The sequence below is a fragment of the Drosophila santomea genome, chromosome 3R (assembly GCF_016746245.2).
Source record: "Drosophila santomea strain STO CAGO 1482 chromosome 3R, Prin_Dsan_1.1, whole genome shotgun sequence".
In the NCBI taxonomy this organism is placed as follows: domain Eukaryota; kingdom Metazoa; phylum Arthropoda; class Insecta; order Diptera; family Drosophilidae; genus Drosophila; species Drosophila santomea.
In genome coordinates, this window is record NC_053019.2 from 24,675,222 (window position 1) to 24,691,673 (window position 16,452).

General features: G+C 43.2%; 4 protein-coding genes across 4 annotated transcripts; 2 read left to right on the forward strand and 2 right to left on the reverse strand.

Moving 5' to 3' along the window:
• The first annotated feature begins 3,742 nt into the window (after positions 1 to 3,742).
• Positions 3,743 to 4,287, forward strand: LOC120452499 (enhancer of split m4 protein). The gene has a single exon (XM_039636750.1). It carries the CDS (start codon positions 3,810 to 3,812, stop codon positions 4,269 to 4,271), a length of 462 nt encoding a protein of 153 aa, XP_039492684.1. The 5' UTR covers positions 3,743 to 3,809; the 3' UTR covers positions 4,272 to 4,287.
• Positions 4,288 to 5,213: 926 nt separating this feature from the next.
• On the reverse strand, positions 5,214 to 6,490 carry LOC120451760 (enhancer of split m3 protein). Its single transcript, XM_039635688.1, has one exon. It carries the CDS (start codon positions 6,315 to 6,317, stop codon positions 5,640 to 5,642), a length of 678 nt encoding a protein of 225 aa, XP_039491622.1. The 5' UTR covers positions 6,318 to 6,490; the 3' UTR covers positions 5,214 to 5,639.
• Positions 6,491 to 11,092: 4,602 nt separating this feature from the next.
• LOC120451849 (enhancer of split M2 protein) lies at positions 11,093 to 12,068 on the forward strand. Its single transcript, XM_039635831.1, has one exon. It carries the CDS (start codon positions 11,199 to 11,201, stop codon positions 11,865 to 11,867), a length of 669 nt encoding a protein of 222 aa, XP_039491765.1. The 5' UTR covers positions 11,093 to 11,198; the 3' UTR covers positions 11,868 to 12,068.
• Positions 12,069 to 13,154: 1,086 nt separating this feature from the next.
• LOC120452861 (enhancer of split M1 protein) lies at positions 13,155 to 13,889 on the reverse strand. The gene is made up of 2 exons (XM_039637305.2): positions 13,585 to 13,889; positions 13,155 to 13,522 (listed from the first exon to the last, which is right to left on the reverse strand). The coding sequence occupies exons 1-2, from the start codon at positions 13,793 to 13,795 to the stop codon at positions 13,263 to 13,265; spliced, it is 471 nt and encodes a 156-aa protein (XP_039493239.1). The 5' UTR covers positions 13,796 to 13,889; the 3' UTR covers positions 13,155 to 13,262.
• Between the last annotated feature and the right edge of the window lie 2,563 nt (positions 13,890 to 16,452).

Here is a 16,452-nt window from a genome sequence, read left to right on the forward strand (position 1 = left end):
GCTCGCATATCGTTTTGGTACTTTTTCCTCTCGTTTTTGTCAGCCAGGGGAGGTTCCGGGCCCATCGAGTTAAACCGTCAATTACGACCGCTTTTGTGCCCTGCACGTGCGTGCTGAGTGATGGGCGGGGATCGAGGAACGGGACTCCTTGAGGCTTGGATCGATGATATCCTAAACCAACAATGACAATGGCCACGGCCACGGCATTCGTGGAACTCGCCTCCCGCATATGCGACACACCATCGCACATACTAATTTGTAAACTAAAAAATAAAAACCAAACATATAAGACATGTCTCGCTGTCTCGTGTCAAGTGCAATGTCTTTGTGTAACTCGATGATCCAAAGGACCCCACATGTGTGGTGCATCACCACACTGATTACTGTCTGTGTTATTTTATCATTACAAAACCAAAGAAACCGCCACGTAGGTCCGCCAGATCGTATTCATACTTAAGTACGGGTTGCACTCTAACACAGTTGGCATTTTAATGAAGTCCTGGGTATATCTTCTATGTTGGAGATGAAACATTTACTCAATCAACCAAACTTATTATGTACATACATTGAAATTCAAAATAAATTTGTGTAATCGTTTTAGAATCTATCATAGCAGTAATTTAAAGTAAGACTTGATGAAGATGATAATTTATAATGAGTGCGATCCATGTACAGCTAAAGGCTTTTTAGAGGTCATCAAGTATTCGTATTATCTCAGTTCCTTATAACCTCTACCCGCGACTCCTTGTTATTGTTATGCTTACGCTTGTACACATGGCTCCGACTATATCCCTATAGCTCAGCCCGTCTGTGTAATTCAAGTGCAGATCATCTTTCGTTCTACGGAATTTTTCGCACGCCTCGTTTGATGTTCACGCTGCTGACCACGGAAAACGTAAACGGAAATACCGTAACAGATTCGGGCAGTTAGCACATCCTTCGGCTGGCGTGGGTGTGGAAGGTCCTGTCCGGTGTAACTGGACCTGCGGAAACCGGAGGAGGAGGGAAGACCTCAATGATCGGTGGGCTTTTCCCGCCGACAATCGAACGCACATGTGTGAAATTTTCACGTTCGCAAGTTGATCACGTTGCCGCACTCTGGGTAGATATGGTGGATATATTTGGGTTTTTGGTGGATGGCTAGTTGGATAGGTGGCTCGAGGGACGTGACGGGGCCGTAGTTTCGATCGTAACACCCTGCTGTGAGCGAAACGAGGTCGTCACGTGTACAAACACGATCATACCCATCCCCCTTTGAACACTTGGTCGGGAGACAATGGACTGCCAGGGTCAGGTTGATTTTATTTTTATTTTATTTTTTTTTCTTCTCTTTCTCCTCTTTTGTGTGCGTCGGGCTAATCCACAGTTTTGGAACCTTTAATGATCGAGCTGAGATAAGAAATCAGTGCACGTGTTCGTTCAAAGATTTCCCTGGAAGATAGCAAAGTGATGGAGAAAAAGAAGGCACCACAGTAGTCACCAAAAACCCAGAAAAAAACCACTGCAGGGGCAGCCAAATTTTTAAAGACCCCCAGCGGGGCTTTGGTTTCCCATCCAAATGGTTAACTATTTTTATTTGTTTTGCCCCTGCACGTGGGCACACAATAAAGTGCAGAAAAAACAACGAACACAAAAAAGTAACCATCAGAGGGAAAACTGGGGGCAATGAGTCAACCGAAAAAAATAAAGGACCAAAACACAATTAGATCGACACAATCCGTGCATAATAAGGCCGAATAATGCGGTAGCATGAGTCAACCAAAAACGGTACGAGGAACTGGGAGAATCGACCATCGACATAAAGGTCAGATTCCTAGAAGTAATTCAATAATTTGGGACTGTTGATACAGCAAAGGATATTCAAAAGATTCGAGGCAACTCTTGTTGTGATAAAACACAGAGGATTTTATAGAAATATTCTGCCTCTATATCAAAGATACTTTGTAGCATCGAAAAGAGGAGGGACTTTATTGGAATGGCTTTAGCTCTTAATCCCGAAATTTGGTCCAGTTCCCTGTCAGCATTTTGTCTCATTTAGATGACTTTTTCAGGACTACTAAATGAAGCTGTACAAAAATTGAATTGAGACTTGAGCACGAAAACAATGAAATAACTTTGAATTGGTGTTATATAAATGTTATAGAAAAATTTTAGTAATTATTTTATGGACTTTGTTGATGTTGTTAAAATAAGATATTTAAAGTCTGAAAACATTTGGATATGCTTGTTTAATATTTAAGTGGGTAACAAGTTCCTTCGGGTTTTCATTAGCAGAAATGCCCTGCAAACAGCTTCGGCCCGATTTTACTCTGATATATATTTAAATATTTTGAGATATCTCCAAAACTATAACAATTATCGTGCTAAGTGTTTTCTTGCCTTGGTACAGTAATCTTTTTCAAAAGAACAGGATCCAAAAGTATCCACCAATAAAACCAATTATCCCATCCTTTGGCCCGCTCATCGATCTATTATAACAACCAACCAGCCAACAAAGGCAACCATATAATCATCATCACCTCCACAGCAGTTCAATAGATCTGAGATCCAGGACGATCTGTTAACGCCAGCCTACAACTTCTCACCGAGGAGTCCTGCTTAATTTGTCCCAACTCACACCGGGTTCCAAATATTTATGGTTAAGTCAGAGGACAATCCATTAAGTACGCCAAAGATATCCAGAGGGAGCCGAGACACAAAAAGCCGAAAGAAATCCTGGGAAACCTTGGCTTCAGCGCCTCACGCGCCATCAACCAACGATCCACAAAAAAAATGAAGTAGAAGGAGCCGCACAAAAAAACAACAGGCGCTCGCTGTGCGTGTGCTCCTCCAACGATGTCCTCGTGATCCTGCTCCTCCTTCCCTCTTACATATTTTGTACCCATCATAATACGAATCGGTCCCCTGCTAATTGTGTGCCATCAGCAACAGAAATTAAAAGCAACTCCTTCGTCGACGATCCTTGTCCTCCATCTCCTTCTCCATCTCCATCTCCATCTCCATCTCGCTCCTTCGGGCAACGCCTCGCCTCCACATACAATTTGATAAATTTCAAATTACAGCGCATTAAATGCTCGCAGTTAAGGATTCCTGGTCCCTCATCTGGGATCTGTGTGCCCCCTACTCCTTGAAATTCTCTGGATTGTTTGCCTATTGAGCTATTTTATCTTCTGGTTTCGGGCATTAATTGTTCGCCTCCGTTCGAGCGTTGAAAATTGAAAATATTCTCCCACGTTCTCGAGCTGCACACGTGTTCGAGAAATGGAAAAGGGATTTCCCCCGCCCCCTCGGCTCCATCATCGTTCGTCCCGCTCGCATAATGAGATAAGTGCACATAAAAACCAAAAGTGATCGGCAGAAAAAGGGAAAAAAACGAATCTCCTTTTCAAAAAGGATCCTTTCGAAGCGAGACTGTGGGAACTGCTAGAAAGTCTCGTTTCTCACGATCCTGCAGCAGGATAAAATTGCCCGCACCTTCAACAGGTGCGAGTGGAGCGGCACGACATGCCGTCACACTCCGACGCACGCAGGTTAATGCCGATGCAGTCCCTTTTCGAAAAACACACCTGCCGTTTTTGTTGTTGCCTCGCCTTGTATCCGCACTGTGTATAGGATTTTTCGGGACACGTATCCTTGTAGTTTCCCACACTCGGTGTTTTGTGACCTGCTCGGCTTCGGGTTTCTCCACGTCCTGGCGAGTATAAAAGGACCCCGGCTCAGAGGATCAGGCATCATTCGAGCTCAACGCTTCGTACAGTACACATCTCAGCTACACAGCAGCTAAACACAAAATTCCAAAACACATCATCATGTGCCAGAACAAGATCAACACCAACAACAACACCATGACCATCAAGTCGAACAAGAAGCTGTCCTACAGCGTGAAGAAACTGCTGCAGAAGATCTTCAAGCAGCAGCAGCGCGTCGAGGAGGAGCAGAATCTGAAGAACGCCCTCAAGGCCAACTCTTTGGAGTCTCTGGAATCCATGGAGAACAGCCGCAACGCCGATCTGGAGTCCGCCTCCATTTGCGCCTCCCTCGAGTCCTGCGAGAACGAGGCCAACGAGCGTCTCTCCCAATCCTGCGAAATCGAGGACTACGAGTTCGAGCAACTGCCCACCGTTCCCGTTCACTTCGTCCGCACCGCTCACGGCACCTTCTTCTGGACCGCCGTCTCCGATCTGCCAGCCGACAACGATCTCGTCGAGCCCCTCTACTGCAGCACCTCCAACGCCATCGCCATCCCCCAGGATCGTTGGGTTCAGGCCTAAGCTATATCAGCATCCTGTATCCATCATCTTGCAACTATGTCTTCCATTGGATCTCCAGCTTTAATCAACGTCTTCCGTTAATTTTTGACACCATTCCACAAAAATTAACACGCAAGCCGATCAACTCAACTGAAGAGCTTTACAAAAATTGTGATACATTTTACTTAACATTTACAAAAAAAAATCAAAATATATATACAATTTAAATGAAATCAACCACTGCTTTTTACTTTCAAACATTTTTTAATCTTATAAAATGGGGCTTTCTCTATATCACACATTTAAAATTGGTCATCTTTACACAACATTGTGTTACATTTCGCCCAAAAAGAATAATTGAATGGGAATTTAAATTCTATGTTGCCCCTTATTGTTCCAACAATTTTCCGTTTACAAATCAACACAGAAAATAAATAGGGAGCGAAGTCCTTTCTTAATTGGCATGACTCATTTGAAAAACGAGCGGACCCTAATCCGATTCTATCCTGAACCTTTTTTTCCAGTCTTATTGTTTGATCAATTTACCTGCCAGCAGGTAGTGCAGATAGTCGGGGGTTGTTTGGCCTGTTGATTTGGACCACAATGCCAACCAGTTCTCGAGCAGGTAGAGAGGAACCGATCCGTTGATTGCCGATCGGATTCGTGGTAAAAACAGGCTCCAATTAGATGATCTGCTTATGGGAATGAATCAGGGTCGAGTCGAAAAAGTGTTGCATACATTAAAGCTGATGTGTCTTCACGCCAATTAAAGGTAATTTATTGGGGCAGTAAACAACATTGACGGCCTGGGACTAGAAATAGCCGTTTTCGGTTAATTTTGCGTAATATTCCTTAGTTTAATATTATTCATTTTCAAGATTTGTGCAATATGTTGCGTTATAGTACGAAATAATATTCGTAGGCACAAAGTGTATCTTATTCCCCCAAAAGTAAAACGTGGTGTTTTCAATTTAAATCATTTATTTTATTTGGGTAGTGTATTTTTGATTCTTCTTTCTCAACTAATCATAAATTAACATTTATAAATTATTTAAAGCTTAAAATAAAGAGTGCGCAACGAGCTAATAAGCTTAGGGAACTTTTGGAGTAGGAAATTAGCGCACTCGAATATATATTCACTGATTGATTGATCATCGTACTTTAGTTATATCACAGTTGAAATTAAACAATTAATTTACAAATTACCATTATCGGAACTAAAACTAAAAGTATTTCAAAACCATTTAGAAATCGATTAGACCTCAATTAACTTCGGTTGATATGATTTACTTTGGAAGACAACGGATCTTGTTGCAGAACGGTCAATAGCCATTTTTTGGGTTGCGATTATAATGTTAGTGATATCTTATCCATATTGGGCACGCCCAATTACCAGGGCCTCCAGACGGGCTCAGAGGCGCCGGACTCCTGCGAGCTAACCGACGCCGTCTCGGATAACGCGTTGCCATCGACGGATGTCACATCGATCAGTTCGTCCTTGCTGGTCAGGAAGGAGCTGTAACTAATGGCTGCAGCGGCGGCCGCCGGTCCATATCCTCCCAGCAGCGGGAAGGCTAAGCGGCCCGATGATTGCGGTATTTGCTGCTGCTGCTGGTGTTGTTGCTGTTGCTGCTGCTGCTGGAGCAACTGCGTCTGCAGCTCAATTAGTCGCGTCGATAGGAACTTCATTATCTTGCGGCCAATCTCATCGGTTTGCTGCGTCTGCAGCAGGACCTGGGTAATCTGATCGGCAGCATGCACATAACCGGAGCGAAAGGACTCCACGTGGGCGGTGCTGGTTGAGGTGGGTGGGCTGGTAACACCAGCAACCACTCCCTGCAGCGAGAGACCACCCCGCTGCTTGAGTTTCCTCATGTGATCCACGGTCAGCTCCAGGATGTCCGCCTTCTCCAGCCGGGTGACGTGCTCGCCCTCCTGCTGCAGGCACTCCACCATCAGATCCTTGAGATCGTCCAGACACTTGTTGATCCTGGCTCGCCGTTTGCGCTCCAGCAGCGGCTTCATCACCTTGCGGTACTGATACGTCTTGGACATCTCCATGACCATGATCGATTGGGTTGTTATTTATGTATTTAAAGGATTGTTCTTTTGCATTTAGTCTCTCAACTGCACATTATCACTTCTGATTTGGGTTGGTTGCATAGATTGGTTGCTTTTTGACGTGTTTGTTGCGCGTGCGTTGCGCGTTCCACCGATTGCGGTGCGTTCGAGTGGCGGCACTTTTACGAAATGAGTGGCAAACTAGTTCCCAGCCCTACTTTTATATGACAGTCCGGCTCTCCCGGCGATCGGGGATCGGGCTCTCCCGGCCACAAAGCTCCCGCATGATCACTCACACACGCTCCCATGGCACTCGGGCCCAAGATCGAGTTCCACTTCGGCTCTTCTCGGTCGCGGATCGGTAGCGGCGCTCGGCAGCGGCACAAAGAGAGGCTACTGTAGACCATCGATGGGGGTTGGCCCGTCTGCAGGGGGTACAGTGGAACCATCACTGGGGAATTATGTACTTTCTTAATAAACCTCCACTAGTTGCTAATTTTATGTCTTAATTTTAACTAAATTGTATTATAACAATAAAGGAATTCATTCTAGCACTCCCATATCAATATTTTTCTATACTTATACTTTCCAATAAATTAATTTTTAATTATTTATTTCATTACATTTAAATATTACCTTATTTCTATAGGAATTTCTTAATATTTAAAGAAGACTCTTAAAAGTATGCTATAATAATTGCATAAGCCAAAGGACATTATTACTGCTAGGTCAATATTAGGTACTAAAATAAATAAATTATTTAAAACATTGTTATAATTCTTAAAAAGTTAATAAAACGGTCTAGAAAATCTTTTTACAAGTTGAAATATTCATTTAACATACACGATTAGCGCGCATATATCCTTGGAGCTCCGAAAGTATGCTATAAAATGGACAAACCATCTTCAATTATTTTCCTAAGATCTGTTTATTGAAAGTAATACCATGAACTCGAATATTAGTATTATTAACCGAAACTACTCGACTTCGAACCAAGGTGCATGCAATGGGAGCGAGCGAGAGCGTGCCGCGCCGCAGATACAAATGTATCTGTATCTGCAGCTTTGGTGCTCTGGCGCGCGTCGTCTTCAATTGATTGCATGGCCAGAGGGAAACTGAGCAGTCGGCAGTCGACAGTCGGCTTTCGGATTGGATCTCATTCTCGGCGACTGCGCGTGTCTCTCAGCCCGCTCCGGCCCCCCCCCCCCCCCCCCCTCCATCCCCCCTCGTCCATGTCATACTTATTGTCAATGATGACAGTGCTCGGCTCCCATTCGCTGTCGAAGTCCGCTGCTCCGTACCGCTCACACCAACAATGAGAATGAGACACGAGGGAGCCTACGAGGCAGTAGCCTATGTGATTGTGGGTCCCATGGTTCAGTGGTTGGGGATGGGTGTGTATGTGTGTGTGTGTGTGTGTGTGTGTGTGTGCGGTGTGCCTACTTTACGAGACCGTGGGAAACAGATTTGTCGTGTGTTTCCCACACGTTGGACGGATGGCTGGATTGTGATGCGATCCGATGGATTGCTGAAATGTTGTTGCTGTTGCTGCTGGTTGATTTCAAGCGGGTTGACTGCCAGCCCGCCGATGGGGGGCAGTGGGCGAACTGGTGAGGGGTGGCTGGGGGGAGGGGCAGCCTTAACTCGCGCAATTATGTCGCATGCTTGGTTGATGATGATGACTGCGACAACTGCACATGAAAAAATGTTGGGTCTATTTCGATTCGAAGTAATTTCAGTCATAGCAACTTGGTTATTTACAACAGCAACAAGTGAAATATTTATTTTGATATTTTACACGAATGTAACCAGTATAATTCTTGATAAAATTATTTTTAAAATTTATTGGCATTGTTAAACATTTTTCGCAGTGCACAACCACTACGATGGCTTGGGCTGTGGGTTGACTTTTCGTTGAAGCGTATCGATTAAGTGTAACAGTTTCGCTATCTCGACGCATTGGGGGTTCCAAAAAGAAAGAAATAAAACTGTTTTTGCATAGTCCGATTAGCAAACCCTTCGGCATTTGTCGCCTTTCGTAATAAACTTTAACATCCGGTTGTCGTTCTAAGATTCATTTTTCGCCCGTCCTCCACATATTTTTTTTAATTCGCTGATCTCAGGGCTACTGGTCAGCACAGTGTGTATAAAATGTTGCCTGTTTTTTATGCCCCTTTTTGTTTCGCAGCTGCTGTTGGGCCGACTTTATCACCATGGCAGCAATATGACACTTGTGGTTGGACGCCTCGGAGTTATTTTTTTGTGGCCGTGCTTTTTGCCTGGCTAAGCATTTCCCATGATGCTGCAGAATCGCTCTGTTTGTTTGTCTTCTGGCCATGACTTCCGTTAGCCGTTTGGCTTGACTTGGCTTGCCTTTCTGCTGACTGGAGCCATAACAATTAAGACTCTCAAGGCATTTCGATGGTTCGCCTTTCAAGATGCCTCAACTTTCAACTCGGCCGGCACACGTGGCGTATGAGTAATGCGAATATGCAAAATAATCAGGCAGACACCGATGGACAGCAATAGAGAGACCGCAAAACCATTTTCGACTAACCTCAATGCACACTAATTGCTTGTCATATATGCACGTCTGTTTGTCTGTCGATGTGTATATAGTTCTGCACAAAACTTGTTGCCATCGCCAGTCGTGTGAACCAAAAGCTTAAAAGCCAAATAGTTGCTGATGGGTAAAGACAGTCTGGACGAGTCATAGAGCAGCGAATTGCCAATGCTCTAAAGGGAGATAATAAATTAGGAGAGAACTATTCAGCTACTACTGTAAAAACTAAATCTGGAAACACCAGGTAAACAAATATACATAACATTATTAATAAATATCATATATCAAATCATGGATATTTTCCCGAATACCTTCAAGTGTTCCAAAGACCCACATAAGTGAGAGTATGAATGGCCTAACACTACCAGAGTCCGTCTCTGAAAGGCACAAGCCCAGGCACAAGCTGGCCTCTGTTGGAGCGGCAATCGCAATCGCGAAGTTGGAGTCGGAGCTGGCTTGGTAGTCGAGCTCCGAGTTGGAGTTTCAGCCGGTGTCCGTGTTGCCAAGTCAGTCGCTTTCAATTTGGCAAACGTGCAGTTCAAAGCCTAGACGCTGATTGGGGGCAAAAGTGCGCGGGATGGCGGGGAGAGGGAAGGGGAGCTGGTGGTGGTGTTTCAGCCAAGATTAATAGCGGCCAAAGGCAACAGAGTCAAGTCGCGTCGAGAGATCTCTGGTGCGCAAGCGTGCGGTGCACACGCGATTGGCACGAGTTTCGGGCACAAAATATATACGAGTATATGAAGAAAATTAAAACCCGATTCGTAGCTGAGCTGGCCTAACTAGTTATCGCAGCTAACACCGATTGTTGTGCAGTGTGGGAACCTGCGATCCGGCAAGGACTTGCTGCCTGAATGAGGTCACGGCCTCATTAGATCCCCCATACCAATGCGAATGCCCATAGCCATGGCATACCCATACTTATGCCAACCGATTCCCATCCGATGTTTTCCATTCCCAGTTCGGAGCGTGTGAACCACAACATGTCATAATCCCCTCGTTGCGACTAGTCCCTTTTTAAAATGAACTTATCAGCGCCGGGCTCTGCGAGCCTTGATTATAAATGACAACAAACAGGCGAACAAGTAGCAATAACAGCTGCTCAGCCGAAACAAAAATCACATCGAAAGGAAACAGAAATAACAGCGTCAGCAGAAGCAACAACAATAATAGTGCCCCGAAAAAAGCCGAAAAACCAAGTGAAATTCTTATAAGCCCTTTCCCACACTCGAAGACATCGACATCGAACAACGGCGACGCCTGCGCCTTTTGCCTTTGCCTTTACCATTGCCTTTGCCCTAACCAACCATTGCCGGTTCCCCAGGACGGAAATGCGCAGCGTCTTAGTCCCACGCTCGCAGAAGGGAACAGGTGCTATTCGATGCCCCTTCGACGACGGCTCTGTGGCGAGCCCTAACCCCCAACCACCACCACATCGCCCGAAATCCCTAGCCCCGAAGCCTGAAGACCGGACAACAACCCATGTACTACTGGGCTCCGGGCTCTGGGTACCGTGTGAATGTGAAAACAAAGTCAGTCGTGCATAAATGACGAACAGGCGATGCGCACAGTGGTTCCAAGCCATAAAAATGCAACAATATATGAACAAAATAAATAACAACAAAAACACAACATCATGTTTACAATATATACAACATTTTCTCTGTATATTATTATTATATTAATTTAATATAAAATATTTAATCAAATATAATTCCTTATGATTATCATAATTCTCATATTATAATTTTATAAGGATATAAAATTAAAGTTATATTTAAATTTGATACCGATTTTCCAACCCGCTTGCACCACTGTGCGGAAACGTGGTCTTCATCTACCTGCAGCCAAAACTCATCAAGCGGCCCTTGTCGATTGTACGTGCATGGGAAAAGTACACACACAGAAGACTGGAGCTTGTGGATTCCTGTTGGAATTTATTTGGGAAATACGCGCACATAAAAAGGCCTTTACTCCTCCCCCGCCTCCTCCAGCGGGCTCACCTCTCACCCCCGGCCCGGCTGTGGTTCACTGTTCACTGTTCAGTGTTCTTCTGTGTGTGAGAGTGCACTCAAATTTCGTACGGTGCTTGGGTTATAGCCGCTCGTGAGATCAGCCGGCGTACGATTTCACTCTTGACTGGCCATCGGCAGCGCAGCAACTTCGCCTCATATATAAATATGAGCGACGCCGGCGCAGCAGCATCAGTAAACGACCAGCTCTTGCGAGGTGCGCACACGCAACGCTCGCTGTCCACCACCACAACAACCACAACACAACATTACAGCAAATATCAAGTAAAAGCTCCGCAAAGCAACGCAGCAATCATGTATCTGGATACGAAAAACCTGACAGCCAGCAGCACTTCAGCGCTGACAGCGGCCACAGCATCGAACACAAAGTCAACACGGCGCATGCGCAACGTGTGGAAGCCGTTGAGTCGTCTGCTGAAAGTGGGTGGCAAAGGTCGCACCACCCACCTGACCTTGGCCCATCCCAACAACGTGGATCTCAACAACACACAACAGCAGCAGCAGCAACCGCAGGAGTTGCTTATTGAAGATGACACCAAGTCAACGCCAGAGGAGTCTATCCACAAGTACGGCCTGGAGCTGAGGCAATTGCCGGAGGAGCAGGAGCAGGAGTCCCTCACCCAGCCGCCCAACACACCCACTTTGATAAGCAGCGTGCATGTTGACAAGGTCAGCGCCCAGAGCTGCGGCAACTGCCAGCATGGACGCAACTGCCAGCACCGACATCACAGCAGCAACAACATCAACACCAGTAGCAGCAGCAACATGAACATGAACATGAACAGCAGCAGCAGTGCAACACAGTTGCCCAGCAATCTCTGGGATCTGCAGTTGCCGCTCCAGTACATCAGCACGGATAATGGCACCTTCTTCTGGGCCAACACCCAGAATCGAGTGGACGATGATCTCCTGCACGCCCTGCTCTGCCAGGGCTTCAGTCAGCTGCCCGGAACGCTCTGCTAGTTGTACTCCACCACCCACAATCACCTCACCCCATCACTGGAATAGATCTCATGCTCGTGGGGGTCGTACCCCTAATTATTGTAATTTCATTTATTTATTTCCCTGCGCAATATTAACGTTGTTGATGTGATACTAATTTGCATGTAAAATTAAACATAAACATAATCATTTTGTACAATACAGATGAAGATAACAAGCAAAGGAAATGTTTTATTATTGTTTGGGTTTCGGAGGGAAGGAGTCTGATAATAAAAACCAGTGTGTTTTAGGGTTTTATGGTTATTCGAACTGATAGTTCGATTCGTTGTTAATGCGATTTACAACTTGGACCTTAAGAAACACTTCAAATTATATTGATCCATCATCTTGAGATACCAGACATAATAAATTGATAATGGCACCTATTCTGCTTTATCATTCTGGGGGATCGGAAAGAAGAACCCGATCTTCTGAAGCACAGACATAACGGAAGAACGAAGATCAGAGCAAAGGATAACGGAAGCAATGTTATGAGTGGAACCTAATGAGCCCTGACAGATGAGCGTTCTGCACAGACGGGTTGGTAAGACGATCAAAGGAGCTGAAAGGAGTGGTAGATGTGCAAACTGGTATCATCTTGCGGTGAATGTCACGTCGATGCTCCCAGACTATATGTACAAGAATTGAGGGTGATTGCAAGCCCATATCCTGTGTTAATGTCCCCAGTTAGGCACTAAAGTCAATGGGACTGCAAAAATGGACCTCTTCACTGGAAGGATGAACTTTTTCATGGGTATATCACACTACCAAATCATTGAGGAAATTCTGGAGCTAAGCTCTATATGGCAAACGAAATCCATTATCAGGGGTACTGATAAGCTTGCGGTTAGATGGGAATATCCGTCAAATTAGCTCTGCCTCATTTGGGGAAGTTGGTTCCAAAAATTATCAGCTCAACCACAAGACACGTTGCAAAAACGGATATAAAACAGGAAACTTGAAACCCACAAACACGAAATTTGCGGTTCAATTATATTATAATTTTTGAGGAAACATTAAAAATTGGGATAAACGAATCCAAGCAAGATATAAGATCCGAAAATATTTAGTTATTGATAAACATTTTAAGGCAAGTTTTTAAAAATGCTGCATTTCTCTGAACAAATGAAAAAAAATTGTCTATAACACCTAAAAACATTTCTAAACAAATTACTAATTTGCGATGCTGACGATGTCGAATCGCAACAACAGATTTCCGTTTCACTTTCGCTACACCATTGTGATCACCCCAATTAACAAGTCGTTTACTCATGTCTCATAAATTCGTAGGGTTGTATTTTCGTCCAAGACAAAAGGATGGATTTGACGTACAAAAGATGGTCCTGCTCATTGTTCCGACTTTACGACCGATCCCGTCTAGCATTTCTCTTCGCGCAAAAGACGGAAGAGCTCAGCGGGTTGGGCGCCGGAGACCTGCAGGGCGCAGTTGAAGTTCTCCAGCAGGCAGGAGTTGGCCAACTCGGCACGATACTTTCCATTGGTAACGCACACTGGTTGGTAGATCATCGAGCAGGGCTTGAAGCACTCCTTAACCTCCAGCTTGAAGTTGCCCAACTTCTCGTGCAGATTCTCGACGAACTCGGAGCTGCACCAGGCGGCATCGGTGGCAGCATAGGCTATGGAATCACATCGATTTTAGAGATCGGAATCTTTACTATTTTATTTATATTTTACTCACCCTGCACGCTGTTCCTTTCGCGGCGACAATTGTGGGACAAAAGATTGCAGGTGCTGGCAAACTCCTTGAAGTTCTGGCCATCAGTTCCGCATACTGGCTTGTAGATACTGGGGCAAATGGTTGGACAGGCGGTATCGTTCGTAGACACTGTATTTCCGTATACACAGGCCACCAAAACCAGGCAGCAAAGGGTCAAAGTTTGGCTCATCATTTTGAAGTTGTTTTACTTTCGTTGTTTGTTATTTGGTTTTAACCGACGAAAGGGTTCTCTCTGTAGTAGCTATCGATCTCAATTGGTATGACTGTCTGAAGTTTCATTGATTTTTATATATTTTTATGGCTCTCTCTAGCTACTAGTAGATAGTATATCAGTTATAGAGTGCAGATAAGAGCGGCTTCTTATCAGCGAGCCAAAACAAAAACTCGTTTAGTTGGTCTACAAAGTTCTACAAGGAACCGGCACTGTTTCGGTGAGTAACTGTGTTTATACCCTTCAAGGGGGTATACCTATTACGAGAATATGTTGGTTGGATTGCTGTTTAATATGTGAGCTTTTGACATGGTAACACATTTATTATAACGGGTGTTTTTTTTAGAGGTATAGAACTTTAAGTTGGCATTACTGTTCAAGATGGCGACCGATTTAACAGCTGTCAAGTGATTTATTCTCAGTTTGGTTTGGCAATTCGTCATGCGTGCTTACAAAATCCAACTCGTGCAAGAATTGAAACCAAACGATCATCAAGCAAGGCGTAGATTCGTCGAATGGGCCCAAAACGAGATTGCTGTTGTTCCCGATTTTTCATAAGCCTCCAAGATCTTGTGATTTAACACCGCTAGACTACTTTTTGTGGGGCTATGTAAAGTCATTGGTCTATGCGGATAAGCCACAAACGCTAAACCATTTGGAAGACAACATTCGCCGTGTTATTGCCGATATACGGCCAAATATTGGAAAAAGTCATTGCAAATTGGACGTCCAGATTGGACTACATCCGAGCCAGCCGTGGCGGTCATATGCCAGAAATCATATTTAAAATGTAATGCCACAAGATTATCTTTCATGTCAATAAAATTCATGTCAATCGAATAATCCATCGTTGTTTTATTGCAATTTAAAGTTCTATACCTCTAAAAAAAACACCCTATATTAACTTACACGAGTGACATGTTCTTTTTTTTTGCGGTTTCTGGCAAACTTCCCTTTACTTTGCAAGCTTCTAAATAAGTAAACACTTGCAAAATTATTTAGAAAATTCGCAATGAAATTTTTGAAAACCGCAGAATTGGGAATATTCGGTTGATATCTATATTATAAATGTATCGAATCGGTTTTAAAAATGCATTGTCTATTAATTAAAAATAATTACAGTAGAATCCGGTTATAGCGACTTTCAAGGGACCGACAGAAAAAATATCCGATTTTTTACAAAAATTTTTTTTTTATAAAAAAAAGTCTGTTTTTTTTCGATAGCATTGAAAATAATTGTCCAAATCTGGAATGCCATACCTCGTTGAATTCGTAACAAAATTCCCTATCGATCCATGTGCATACATTGAAATGCTAATTTTTGTCAATTTTTCGCAAATTTGGACGGTGGTACCCCTTATCGAAAATGCAAAAATTTGACAAATTTTTTTTTTACGAAAACCGAAAAAGTAGGGCTCGACATAGTTAGCTATGTTTATTAGCAGCGCAAAACAGTCTTTATTTTAGCTGTGCGGCCATTTTTGGCCAAGTTATGTCGAAAATGCCGACTGAAAATATCCGATTTCTTACAAACATTATTTTTTCGATTTTTTGATAAAAAATAATCCGATTTTTTTCGATAGCATTGAAAATAATTGTCCAAAACTGGAATGCCATACCTCGTTGAATTCGTAACAAAATTCCCTATCGATCCATGTGCATACATTGAAATGCTAATTTTTGTCAATTTTTCGCAAATTTTGACGGTGGTACCCCTTATCGAAATTGCAAAAATTTGACAAATTTTTTTTTTACGAAAACCGAAAAAGTAGGGCTCGACATAGTTAGCTATGTTTATTAGCAGCGCAAAACAGTCTTTATTTTAGCTGTGCGGCCATTTTTGGCCAAGTTATGTCGAAAATGCCGACTGAAAATATCCGATTTCTTACAAACATTATTTTTTCGATTTTTTGATAAAAAATAATCCGATTTTTTTCGATAGCATTGAAAATAATTGTCCAAAACTGGAATGCCATACCTCGTTGAATTCGTAACAAAATTCCCTATCGATCCATGTGCATACATTAAAATGCTAATTTTTGTCAATTTTTCGCAAATTTTGACGGTGGTACCCCTTATCGAAAATGCATAAATTTGACAAATTTTTTTTTTACGAAAACCGAAAAAGTAGGGCTAGACATAGTTAGCTATGTTTATTAGCAGAGCAAAACAGTCTTTATTTTAGCTGTGCGGCCATTTTTGGCCAAGTTATGTCGAAAATGCCGATTGAAAATATGCGATTTTTTACAAACATTTTTTTTTTGATTTTTTGGCAAAAAATAATCCGTTTTTTTTCGATAGCAGTAAAAATAGTTGTCCAAAAGTGGAATGCCATACCTCGTTGAATTCGTAACAAAATATTCTATCCACCTGTGCTTAAGAAAGGAAAATTTTTTTTTTGCCATTTTTCGCAAATTTTAATGATCGAAAATGCAATTTTTTTTTTTTTTCGAAAACCGAAAAAGGAGGGATAGGCATATGTATTTATATCTTCTTTTGGTTTTGTAAGTAAGGGTATCTAAACGTGTTCCAAAAATGTTGGCTTACCTTCTGGAAACTACATTTGCTTGCTTGCTGTCTGGGAAAGATCTATTTTCGTAACAGCATCATCAGTACTC